Raw genomic sequence first — 13279 nt, 5'->3', positions numbered from 1 at the left:
CATTGCTTTTCTTAGGAGACCACCACTTACCTTTGTCCAAGACCTCATTATAACTTATCTGCAAAGACTTTCTACCTAGACCCTTTGCTTCTTATCATTATTTTTTTTTGGCCAGTCCTGGGGCTTGGACTCTGGGCCTGAGCACTGTCCCTGGCTTCTTTTTGCTCAAGGCTACTAGCACTCTGCCACTTGAGCCACAGCGCCACTTCTGGCCATTTTCTGTATATGTGGTGCTGGGGAATCGAACCCAGGGCCTCATGTATATGAGGCAGGCACTCTTGCCACTAGGCCATATCCCCAGCCCGCCTCTTATCATTTTTGTCCTTCCTGCCTTTGTGTATTCTGCCCGCTCATTGTGGAATGCACTTTATCACTACGTCCTCTTTTTTTTTTTTTTTTTTTCCTGGCTAATCCCCAAGACTCAGCCCAAGTACTTGTCCTCTTTTTTTTGGGGTGGACAAGAAGTACATGAATGGGGAGAGGAAAAGTAAACAGTCAATATATTCAATGTACACTAAGTGAAAATTAAACTATGTTATGTCGATAGGATGGGTGGGGGAAAAACAGGAGAAAGATGAAAGGGGTGACACGGATCATGATGCATTGTATTCATAACCTGACCTGATGGAATTGAAACTTTTTGGCCAGTCCTCCAGCATGAACTCAGGGCCTGGGCACTGTCCCTGAGCTTCTCTTGCTCAAGGCTAGCCACAGCACTACTTCCAGTCTTTTCTCTTTATGTGGTACTGAGGACTTGGACCCAGGGCTTCATGCGTGCTAGGCAAGCACTCTAGGCCACATTCCCAACTCTGGTATTGAAACGTAATAATAAAAGTTTATGAGTGGCATTGTTTTCCTTTTCTTTTTCAAACCTCTCTAGTAATAACTGGCTTAGTAGGAAACTGCAAGATTCTCCTGTGTATTTAACATGTTAGACGCTTGTTGAAAAATCTGAAAAGAATCTTATCGCACAGAGAAAAGGAGCTAAAAGGGGGAAAGCTATGTTATTAGCCTTTTCAAATAATTCTAGAAACTCTTCTTTGGCGGTGTAAGGGTCCCAGGGTCTGGGAATAAGGATCCCTGAGGGAAATACCAAGCTGAGACTGAAGAGCCCTGGCCCAGGAGAAAGACTATCAACCAATTGCAATCACTGGCCCCCACCATTAAATCTATCTATTCCTATTGTCTGGCTTTTGTTTCTTTTTTTTTTTTTTTTTCTGTAAGTTAACACTGCTGTGGGAAAGATGAGACACACTGAGGATTTCTTTTTTATTCCAGTTGTGGCCAAAACTGTCAATAAACTCATTTATTTTCACTTTTATGTACATGAAGGTTGTTTTCTGTTAATGTAGGCAACCGTTTGGACCGGGAAGCTGCTGGCTCTAGTAACAATACTACACCCAAGTTGCTACGTGGTAGTTTAAGGATGCAGTTGCAATGTGGACTGAGTCTCAGGCCACATCCAAGTTTCTACATTCTGCTATCTTGAGACCCACCAGTCATCTTTTTGGTTTTGGTTACTAGGACCCGGAATAACTGTCGAGTTGCAGAGGTAGTTGCAGGTTTAACAGCTCCGTGTGTGTGTGTGTGTGTGTGCGCGCGCGTGCAAACACTACACGCATGCTTCATCTGGAGACAGCTATCCTGTTGGAAGGCAGCAGAGTTAGCATTGGGAAGTTATCTATACACACATGCTAGGGTGAGGTGTGATCGAGGGAGCGCTTTATTTCTCGGCCCCGGGTGTTCTTCGACCCCCCTCCCGCCCCCATCCCCCCGGCGGGCGCTCTACCTCTTTAGCCACAGCACCGCTTCCAGCTTTCGGGCCGCTTCTCGGAGCGGCGTCTCCCGGGCTTTCCTGGCTCCAGGCCTCCGGGGCAGCGGCGGGCCGCAGGCGGGAGCGGCCGCCGCCCCCGCTGCCCCCGGCCGAGTCTCCGCGTGAGCCGGCCAGTGGGCCCGGAAGCGGCGCGGGCGCGGGCGCGGGCCGCGCGGACCCTCGCCCCGGGCCCCGCCAGGTCGCCGGCCCTCGGTCGGCTCCGAGGGGGAGGGTACCGGAGGGGCCGCCGGTCTACCCGGCGTCGAGTTCCAGCGGGCCCGCCCCGGCTGCGGGATGTCGAGGCCCATCACCCAGAGTCCCCAGCGGGACCCCGCGACGGCTCCCACCGGGCCCGACGGGCGGCGCTCCCCGGCCTCGCGTGGGAGGGAAAAAACACAAAACCTTAGGCCGAAGTATCGCGAGAAGCTCCCGTCGCCGAGGCGACGCTCCCGGCTGGCGCGCGTGCGCGCAGCCCGGGGAGCAGGCGAGTGGCGGAGCGGGCGGCTAGACCTGCCCGGCGTCGCGAGTCCGCCCGCGGGAGCGCGGGGGCGCGGGGGCGCGCTCGCGGCCGCGCGCAGGGTGCCTGGGCGGCTGGGTCGCTGACGCGTCGCGGACGTTGGGGAGCGGGAAGGCCGGCGGCCGCGGGCTCGGGATGAACAGCGGCGGCGGCTTCGGCCTGGGCTTCGGCCTCATCCCCACGGCGGTGATCCAGGTGACCAACCTGTCGTCGGCGGTGACCAGCGAGCAGATGCGGACGCTCTTCTCTTTCCTGGGAGAGATCGAGGAGCTGCGGCTCTACCCCCCCGAGTGAGTGCCGGGCCCGGCGGGGGAGGGGCGGGCGCCATGGCGACCCGGTCACGTGGCCGCCGGCGCGCCGCGGAGCCGAGCGGGGGGAGCCGAGCCCGCCGCGGGCGCGGCCGCCGGGCCCGGGCCCTCGCCCTCGCCCCTCCGGGGCCGGGCGCCGAGTCCCCGCGCGGGCTCCCGGGCGGCTTCCCGCCCCGAGCCGCGGGGGCCGGGCTCCCGGCCGGGACCTAAGATGGCCGCGGGCGGGCCGGAGCGGCTCCTCCCTCCCTCCCTCCGCGGGGCGCGGGGCGCGGGGCGCGGGGCGCGGGCGGCCTCGGAGGCCTCTGTAGCCCCCGGGCTCGCCCCTCGGAGCCCCCGCGGCCCGCCACGAGCGGACCCACGGCCCGGTGGGCGACGGCGCGCGCGCGCGGCCCCTCACGGGGGGGTGGGTGTGTTCCACGGCCCCGCTCCGGACTCTTCCTCGGGGCGGGGGGGACGGCGTGCTGGGTCTAGGGCACCTGGCTGGCCGAGTGGGGGCGCGGGCCGAACCCTCGCACCCCGCCCGCCCCGCCCGCGCGCGCCCTCCCCGCCAGTGTACGGGGAAGGGCCGGGCCTCGCGTGAGGGCCCCGCAGGAGCGGCTTTCACGGCCTCCTCCGACAGTAAGACGCGCTCGGCTAGGTCACTATCCTTCGACAGGAAGGGCAACGCGCCACTCAGGATTTCCTTCTTTTGGAAAAAAGCTGCACTGGATGTATTTGGCCGTACTGCAGATTGACAGGACACATTTGAATATTCAAATTCACTTAAAAGTGTTTCCCATTTTTGTTTTGCAGTATTGAATGCCTACAGAAAAGTTGAAATAATTCATTGACTGTTCATCAGTGTTTTCTTCACGTGCATTCATTAATTCTACTTGCCACTGTTGACTGTTAGAACTCCCCTATTTATTTTTCTTTTAATCTAGTGTATCGTCAGAGACCATCAGTGACATTTAATTCCTTTGGTCTACAACAGATGGCTCCCCTTCACCCTCGTCATCTATTGGATCTGTCATGGCATTGACATTTTGTGTTCTAGTTCATTTTGTCTTTGATGACTCAAACCTCAGTTTATAGATTGTTTCTTCAAGTAATATGTTTTGACAAAATCCTGCATGAATATGTGTGTGCATTTTGATTGAGCTACAGTATTAGAGTTTATCTTAATTTAATTTTTGAAGATGCTTTCAGCCATTTTCTAACTAATGTATAATGTTTCTTAATAATTGAGAAATACTTGAAGTGTTACATCCTGGAAGAGTTGGAACCAGTCAGTAAATTATTCTGTACATGAACTCTTGTATATTAATGTTGGAATACAGGGTCTTATCATCAGACGAAATTTATCACAGGATATTATTCTTTTGTTGTTTTTTTTCTTAGACAGGGTCTCACTATGTAGAGTTCGGCCTCCAAGCCAGGATCTTCTTGCTTCCTCCTCCAGAGTGCTAGTATTATTCGGCCTCCAAGCCAGGATCTTCTTGCTTCCTCCTCCAGAGTGCTAGTATTACAGCTGTTGTTACACCTAGCCTCACATATTCTTTTTTTTTTTTTTTTTTTTTGGCCAGTCCCGGGCCTTGGACTCAGGGCCTGAGCACTGTCCCTGGCTTCTTCCCGCTCAAGGCTAGCACTCCGCCACTTGAGCCACAGCGCTGCTTCTGGCCGTTTTCTGTATATGTGGTGCTGGGGAATCGAACCTAGAGCCTTGTGTATCCGAGGCAGGCACTCTTGCCACTAGGCTATATCCCCAGCCCTCACATATTCTTAACATTACCAAACAAAATGCCATTGTGTGGTTGAATTATGTGATTGAAATCTGGGTCTGGGTGTCCATAATTAAATGTTACCACTTGGAAGATTAGAGCTTGGAGTTGTTATATCCTCTTATCTTCTTCAGGGCTAGATTTGAAAAAAATTCATTGTTTCTTCCTAATAAAAAAAAGTTACTTGTTGGAGCTTAAAAGTCAAAGAGAATAATAGCTCTTTGCTTAAATATCTGGTTCATTAAAATGGAACTATGGACCTCCATAGCAAAACTGTAGCATAGCATGAATATAACACACATATGACAGTTAAAAATCCTTAACTTGCTTTTCCATATCCTTCTTGTTTAGTGGTGTTGACCTGCCTTATTAACAGGTTTTCTTTTTTATGAAGTTGCCAGTACCTGGTTGTTATACGGAAGGTGGGCTGCAGTAGCAGTATTTGTATAGAAGGTTGTTTTTTTTTTTTTGAAGTGCCATATAAACAGTACTTTATGATTAATCTTTAGAAGCTGAGTAGAAATTAGTCTTAAAAGGTGGCTGCTAATATGGCTTACTGGTCGAGTGCTTGCCTAGCATGCATGAAGCCCTGGGTTCGATTCCTCAGCACCACATAAACAGAAAGAGCTGGAAGTGGTACTGTGGCTCTCAAATGGTAGTGCTAGCCTTGAGCAAAAAGAAGCCAGGGACAGTGCTCAGGCCCTGAGTCCAAACTTCAGGAATGGCAAAAAACAAAAACAAATTGGAAATAGATTTCTAAAGTTAAATGTTACCAAAACTTTATGGGATTATAGATTAGTAGAAAGTAATTTATGCAGCATTTCAAGGAGGCTCTGGGTTCAATCCTTGTAATTGAAAGTAAGATTTCAGTTGCCTTATGAAAACTGATATAAAATTTAACTTTTTTAGTAGAATAGGGATGCAGTTTCATTGGGGTTTAAAGTACTGTATATACAATGAATTCCTACTTGTTAGTTGTCATTTCTTTTTGTGCTGTTCAGATCAATTTTGGTTTTAGCTTTTTTTTTTTTTTTTTTTTGCTGGTCTTGAGGCTTTAAATCAGGGCCTGGGCACTGCCCCTCAGCATGTTTTACTCAACTACTTGAGCCACAGCTCCACTTCCGCCTTTTTGGGTGCTTAATTGGAGATAAGAGTCTTACAAACTTTTAGTTTTGAACCAGGAACCTCAGATCTCAGCCTCCTTGAGTAGCTAGGATTATAGGCTTGAGCCACTGGTCCCAGTTTAGTTTTAGCTTTTTAATGCAATAAATGAATCTCCATAGTTCATCAAAACTTTTTTATGTGTGCTGGTCCTGACACTGAGGACTTCTGGATCTTTGCGCCTCTTCAGTAGTTGTGGATTGCAGCATTTACCTCCATGCCCAGCAAAAGTTGCCTTCCCTCTCCCCTTTTTGGTGGTACTGGAGTTTGAACTCAGCATCTTTTACTTGTTAGGTTCTATTACCTGAGCACATTTCCACGAACCCTCCCCCCTTATGCTTTTGTTTAATAACATGGGAGGTTTTACTAATGTGTTGTTTTACCTGTTAGTTTCCTACTTCTCTGGTTTTCCAAGTACTAAAACAAAATGCAGAAATTTATTAGCTGTTTACATTTGTTTACTTAAAATATAATTAATATTGTTACTGTGTTAGGTGACTTTGTTGCTATGACAAAGTACCAGAGAGAAACAGCTTTTTGGCTCACTTTAGAGGTTTCACTCCTGGTCTGCTGGCTCCATTGCTTTCAGGCTTGTGTCAAGGCAGAAACATCCCGTTGGAAGCTAGCTCATGGTTGGAGGGAAGCAGAGAGACTGGAGGCAAGGTTCTGTTCTCTGGAAAGACAACTTAGTGGAGCTGGAGAATAGATTAAGCCTTTGTAGCCCTCAAATCCATTCTGTGTGACTGAGGTTTTTGGATCATGCCACCAACTGAGAGCCAACCTTTTGGTGTTTCTTTTGCAAATCTAACACTCATTTTTATGGAAAATAGAGAAAAGCCTCTGTGATCCTCCTCCCCATTCTCCCCCACATACTCCCTCCCCAGGGGATTGAAACTCGAGTTTTGAAGAAAGATGGTATTTCCATACAGAAAGAGGTTAGGGAGGATCTCTAGTTCTTTGGAATAGCAGGTACAAAGACCCAAATTGTTGATTTGAGTTCCTGTTGAGGACTGGCTTTCTGAACTTCATTAATATGTGTCTGTCTGGAGCTTTGCTTGTATTTAGGTGATTCTAGAACAGAGAAGGGTACCTTTGAGGAAATTTATGGAGTGACTTGATGCGATTTAACAGTTAAAAGTCACTGGCAGCTTTTAATGAACAGCTGAAGTTGAACTAATAAGGGTGCTAGATTAGAAGCTCTTGTAATCAATCTATAGATGAGAAATGCTTCAGTCATGAACTCTAAGGCGTTGATAATGTAACAGGTTTTGGGGAGATAGTCTCAGCAGGACTTATTTATTGACCCATAGGATGAGGAAGATGAGAGTCAAGGTTGGTGTTATCAGTTTAGATTGGCAGGTTTTAAAACAATAAAAACTTATTTGACAAGACATTGGTAAATTAAATTGATAGGATTGGGAGTAGTATACAATCATTGGGGCACTCTGAACTGAAGCTGGTGAGTCAGGCTAATATTGCTGCTTACTGTGGCAGATCAAAAATAAATCCGTGGCTCTTAAGCCTACCGAAGACACTTCATGTGCTGCTCACGTTTAATTGGAAAAAGTGTAAATACATGGCTGAACCTTAAGTTCAAGGAATAGAAAAATGGAATTTTACCATGCACTCAAAAGGCAATTTGGAAATATTTGGCAAACATCACTAGTGACTCTCATAATTCAGGTTAGAGAAATGTGATGGTATCTTTAAGATAGGAAGTATATGACAAAAGCACAGGAAGGAAGATAGTGAATGTATCTTGGTCTTAATGTGTTACTGTAAGAAATAAAGAGATGAGTGACTTATGGGGGACTGACCTGCTGGGCTGCTCCAAGTGGGAAGAGAGGCAGCAGCAGAGGACAGGTGTGGGAAACATGTAAATAGAAAGAGCAGGGGGCTGGAAATATGGCCTAGTGGCAAGAGTGCTTGCCTCCAACACATGAAGCTCTCGGTTCGGTTCCCCAGCACCACATATATGGAAAACGGCCAGAAGGGGCGCTGTGGCTCAAGTGGCAGAGTGCTAGCCTTGAGCGGGAAGAAGCCAGGGACAGTGCTCAGGCCCTGAGTCCAAGGCCCAGGACTGGCCAAAAAAAAAAAAAAAAAAGAAAGAGTAAAGAGCAGAGATGTTGTCTGGTCCAGGGGAAGGTAACAGCAACAATTTTTTTTCTTTTTTCTTTTTTTTTTCGAAATGCAATAGCAAGGCAAGGCTTTATTCAAGCAGGGCCGCGCCCGGGCCTTGTCCTACCCACCAACACAGCGGAGGTTAGGAGGCAGCCTCGAGCTGCAATTACACAGAGCTTATAAAGGCCAAAGACAAAGTTACAGGTGTTTAAGCAAGCAAATCTGATTGGCCCAGGGTTCGAGGCATTCTAGGGGCGGTTAGAGTTCTCGACCGGCTGGGCCCTAATAAGCTTGTCCTGGGTTTGCTCACAGTTTAAACAGACAACAAAACGGGGGTTGCCTGAAAATGGGGTTTACTTTAACTCTTCATTTCCCCCTTCTGATAGGTAACTCGAGAACCAGTCGTGGTTCTCCTTGCTTATTAGTTTGATTCTGACAGAATCGGTAGGGATAGATTGGTATTGTGCCCGCAATACCATAAGTTGTGATGGCGCTTTACTCAGTTGGTAGTGGGTGTGGCTCAGGAGGAGGTCCAGTCTCATAAAGGGCCTTTAGCTTGAGCCAGATCTCTTGGTGGACTTGCTATAGGGCTCTGAGGGGGCGATAAAAGCTCATAACAAATGCGATTACAAGCAGCAACAATTTCTTGATGGTTAACATGCATGTTCATCTTTGGATGAAATCTGAAAGAAGTCTTAAAAGACTGGAGCCAAACAATAAGAAAAAAAACATTATTAGAAGGCCTCCAAAAGGCAGAAGGAAGGGCAGCCCATTCGTTCAAGGCAGAAAAGAAAAAAAATGGATGGCTTGGCTAGTTCCTGTCTCCTGTGTTCCAGGTGGTCCTGGAGTTGGTGGATCATATTCCTGTATACTCCTGATTGATTAACATCTGGCAAACTGGGTAGGGGAGAGAGAGCATGGTGGACTGGTTAAGAATAACCAGTCAGAAGCTGGGCCTGGATTGGAATTGTTAAGGGCCTAGTGGGAGGCCTTGATCACTTCCTGGATTATAGATGTCCGGACTGCACAGTATGGATGGAAGACCCACTATTTTAAATAGATAGAAACAACAGGTAATAGATACAAGTTCCTGACCAGTTGAAAAAGATTGACAGGTATGAACATTAGATAGCCATGTTTATGAACTATTTTGACTTCCCAGCTCTAGTTAATTTTGAAAGGGCAAGCACAAAGTGACTCCTTTTAGGATCTGACATCATCCTCTCTTGTCTGTGCAGTTTTTTCCAACTGCTTCTGTGGATTCTAGTCGCCAGGACTAGTTCTGTCCTGGTGGGTCTAGGAGGTCTTTTCTCTGGCTGGGATATTGTCTCATTTAATGTTTTTGCTTGTTGCTGGGATGGCGTGTCCCAGTTTGCATTTGAGTCCTGTTGGAGGGGGAGTGGAGTGACAGATTAAATGAGAGTTTTTGCCAATAGTCCCTTTTTAATTCTCCTTGAAGCAACAAGGAGACCAATAGAAATAGTTTTTAAGCAGGGCTTACCTGGAACTTACTAAGAATAAAAGTTAAGTTTGAGGGCTGGGGATATGGCCTAGTGGCAAGAGTGCTTGCCTCCTATACATGAGGCCCTGGGGTTCGATTCCCCAGCACCACATGTACAGAAAATGACCAGAAGTGGCGCTGTGGCTCAAGTGGCAGAGTGCTAGCCTTGAGCAAAAAGAAGCCAGGGACAGTGCTCAGGCCCTGAGTTCAAGCCCCAGGACTGGCAAAAAAAAAAAAAAAAAGTTAAGTTTGACTAGTAAATACTTGTAAAAATTATACCTCTGTGGATCTGACTCTGTAAATGCTGGCAGAAGATCCGATCTGTAATAAAACCTGGTAGTCATGATGAGAGTTTTGAAACAGCAACTGAACAATTTAGGTAATTTTAAACTGAAGATAGCACTTTAGGAATACTAATTAAGATTGAAAACATTGTCAGCTCTGTATCTAAGGTGGCTTATATACTTGGGAAACAGACACATTTGTTTGCACCCAGATTTGATGAACTTCTTTGAGGTTTGAAAGTGCCCATTTTTTTCTTTTTGCGTGTGGAGCCAAGTTAAGTCCTGTTTACCTTAAAACTGCACAGTGACTCTCCTCAAGGCAATTTACTGTTATACTACCTAGAGCCAGGCTATTGGAGCAGAGAAGTTTGCTAGGTTTTTATCCCAATCCAAACTGTCCTTCCTCCCTGTCAAAGAGTTAGGCTCACATTCTAAGTAAAATTGATTTACTAAGGGGGCTAACTCCCCTAGTTTTTGTCACAAGCAGCACAGATAATAGTTATGATGGAAGTAAAACAGCAAATCATTTTAGGAAGTACTAATGAAAGCTTTCTGGCATTTCAGTAACAAAAGACATTTTTGCCCACTGCATGATAGAACCATGTGTTCAATGCTAGAAAAACAGACAACACCAAACAAATTACAAGACAAAACTCAAGATACAAAACTTTTGCCAACAAACAGAATTTAACAGATTCTCTATACTTAAACATTGATATTAGAACAGAAAAGCTGGGGCTGGGGATATGGCCTAGTGGCAAGAGTGCTTACTTTGTATACATGAAGCCCTGGGTTCAATTCCCCAGCACCACATATATAGAAAACTGCCAGAAGTGAAGTGGCGCTGTGGCTCAAGTGGCAGCTTTGAGCAAAGAGAAGTCAGGGACAGTGCTCAAGCCCTGAGTTCAAGGCCCAGGACTGGCCAAAAAAAAAAAAGAACAGAAAAGCTTTAAAACAACTTTGGTAAAGAGATATACTAGCATATGAATTGACCTTTGTACACCTAGCTGGATACAGAAGAGTAAGCTTGGTAGAGTGGGGGTCAAATGAAGACCCATAAATAGCCTTTGTCTCTTCCTAGGTTAGTATTAGTCTCCAGAGCCTGTAAATAAAATTGGGGGAGGTACCCAAACCAGATTTTTAGGAAGTAGCACTTCTAAAGTTTTGTAGACCACAAAGAGGACCAGGCCGTCCGTGTGTGTGTGTGTGTGTGTGTGTGTGTGTGTGTGAGAGAGAGAGAGAGAGAGAGAACGAGAAAGCAAGCGCACATGAAAGAGCGTGCAGTGATTGAACTATTCCTACTACATCCATAAGACAAAGCTACCTTTTCAGAGGAGATGGCTGGGAGGCTTATGCCCACTGCCATCCTATGTCAGCTACACGGGCCTGGCAGGCACAGGGATGAAGATTGACAGTAGGAATTTGCTTAGGCAGGTAGAAAGAGGAGCAAGGACTACCAAGAAAGCCTGAACATATGGGGCCTTTGACCATTTACCATTGTATTGGCAGAAATTGTAATGTGGCCAGATTTGGTTGCATTAAAAAAAAAAAAGTGATTTTGGCTTGTAATCCTTTAGGAGGAGTCTTGAGGATATTAGAGGGGACATAAAAGGGAAGAGTTCCCACTGGGGGGTGTTGGGGCCATACTCAAGCTTTTTAATTTTTTTTTCTTCTGATATTGGGGGCCGAGTGTGAAATGAAATAAGAATGGAGGAGAGCCATGCCCGAAGCCATCTGGGCAGGAAGACATGAGACTTAACCACCAAACAGCAGGAAGTGGAACTATGGCCCAAGGGTAGAGCTCTAGCTTTGAGCAGAAAAGCTCAGGGACAGAGCCCAGGCTATGACTTCAAGCCCCATGACCAGCAAAAGAAATATCATTCTTGATTAGTTGAATGATTAAGATTGTATGAGATTTGGAGTTAGATGATTAAGCTCTAAATACTAACTTTGCCATTTGCTAGCTCTGAGATTGTGATGATTTTCTAGACCTGTTTTGTAACCAAAGTATTTAGTACTGTTATTGTGCCAGTCATGTATGATTTTTCTTATGTTTTTGAATATGAAAAACCTTAATGCTTCCAATGATTGTAGCTTTCTGTTATGGAATATATGTGTATATATGTGTGTATGTATATGTGTGGGTTAGCTCTTTCTTTCTAAAAGATAATTCTAGACTTTAATAAAATATAATTATGAATACATTCACAAAATGCCCATGAGTTAATATATTGATATATGTAAAAGGTCTTTATTTGTTTTGGGTCTGGTCTCTTTTTACTATGTCTGGCTAGAATGACTTGAATAAAATGGATTAGAGTCTATCATTTTGTACTATAATTTGTTTGTAAAGATCTTTTGTGTAGAAAATCAAATTGCTATCCATCCTGAATCATCCAGCATATGCAAAAGACCTTAATTTAATTTCATGTTATTTGATTGTTTCTGAAAGTACTGTGAATTTTTAATTTTGTTTTTAACCAGTGCTTTGGATGAACTTGGGACTTCATATGCTACCAGTGAACAACTACACCCTTAGCCCTTTTTTAGTGATTTCAGTGAAAGGTTATTGAAATGGTTACAAAATTTGTAGTTAGAGATTTTGCCTATTTGTGATGGCACACTGGTTGAACACTTGGGTTGCATAAAGTTTTTGAATTTTACCTGGATTAAGGATTGATTTTCAAATTTTATGTGTTCAGACTGTAGGCCTTGCTGAGTTGTTGCATACACATGATCCCTACTCAGCTAGGGTGAGGAGGATCCTGAGTTTGAGGCCAGCCTGGGATGCACAGTAGAGCTGCGTCTCAGCCAGGCCTGCCCGCTCGACTGGCTGCGTGCCGAGATTGCTTTCTGTTTTATCAGACAAATCATTAAATAACTAGGTTTTGCCATTTTACGTCATGATCCCTAGCCACAAAAATGTCCCAAGTTTTTGTTTAGTTAAGATTATGTAGAGATGTAAGGAAGAAATTTTAAATGCAAATAACAAAACCAAATGTTTATTACTCTTTGTTTTTCTTTTTATCTTGCAGCAATACACCTCTTGCTTTTTCCTCCAAAGTATGTTATATTAAGTTTCGTGACCCATCAAGTGTTGGTGTGGCCCAGCATCTAACTAACACGGTTTTTATTGACAGAGCTCTGATAGTTGTTCCTTGTGCAGAAGGTTGGTATCTTGAATTTTTGTTCCTATTGTTTAAACTGTCTTATCTGTTGCTACAGCCTTATGGCTTTTCTAGAAATTGTCAAGTGAGGTAGAATGTACTCTGGTATGTGTGGGTGTGTATGTGCACACATGTGTGCACGTGGTGTGCTCATGCTCTTGTGTGTGCACACATCCACACTCAAATTTGGAGACAAGAATTTTTGCTTAAAAAAATTTAAAGTGGTTAATTTGTTGCTTATGTATGCAGTTTTTACAACTTACATTTAAAATATTCTCAGGCAATTTTGTTTCTGTAGTTTGCTTTTGCCTTCTGTGGTCAGTCTGCAGAATATGAAGAGGCTTTTGAAATTGAAAAATATTTCACTTTGTATATCCCTGTGTATGGTATTAATATTACAAGGAAGACAATGTACACATTTTGCCAACATGGTGCTAAGAGATTTATATTCATTAGAAAAATATTCTTAATTTCCACTTTTCTGTGTCCTTCAAAGGTAATTTATCTTACTTGTTACTGTGACTCCGTTTTGTTTTAAGTGTAATTGTTATGCACCTGGAACTTTTTCCTTTTATTGGCTTTTTGGGGGGAGATAAATTGAAAGAAAAAAATAATTCTTCAAAGTCTCCATCAAAGATAGGAACAGG

At 45.1% G+C, this 13279-nt stretch overlaps 1 protein-coding gene and 1 long non-coding RNA gene across 2 annotated transcripts in view; one reads left to right on the top strand and one right to left on the bottom strand.

Annotated features, from left to right (window-relative positions):
* Positions 1–13279, bottom strand: part of LOC125367478 — a 31021-nt gene that overhangs the window by 17371 nt on the left and 371 nt on the right. The gene's annotated exons all lie outside the window — the stretch shown is intronic.
* Srek1 (splicing regulatory glutamic acid and lysine rich protein 1) overlaps positions 2363–13279 on the top strand; it is a 39403-nt gene continuing 28486 nt past the window's right edge. Inside the window, exons 1-2 of the mRNA XM_048368161.1 lie at positions 2363–2620; positions 12501–12634. Of these exons, the coding sequence (XP_048224118.1) occupies positions 2466–2620; positions 12501–12634 (289 nt within the window). The 5' untranslated portion in view covers positions 2363–2465. The remainder of the gene's footprint in view (positions 2621–12500; positions 12635–13279) is intronic.

Source organism: Perognathus longimembris, chromosome 19 (genome assembly GCF_023159225.1).
Source record: "Perognathus longimembris pacificus isolate PPM17 chromosome 19, ASM2315922v1, whole genome shotgun sequence".
NCBI classification, from domain to species: domain Eukaryota; kingdom Metazoa; phylum Chordata; class Mammalia; order Rodentia; family Heteromyidae; genus Perognathus; species Perognathus longimembris.
Note: the sequence above shows the minus strand (reverse complement) of the source record. Positions and strands in the feature narration are given on the sequence as shown.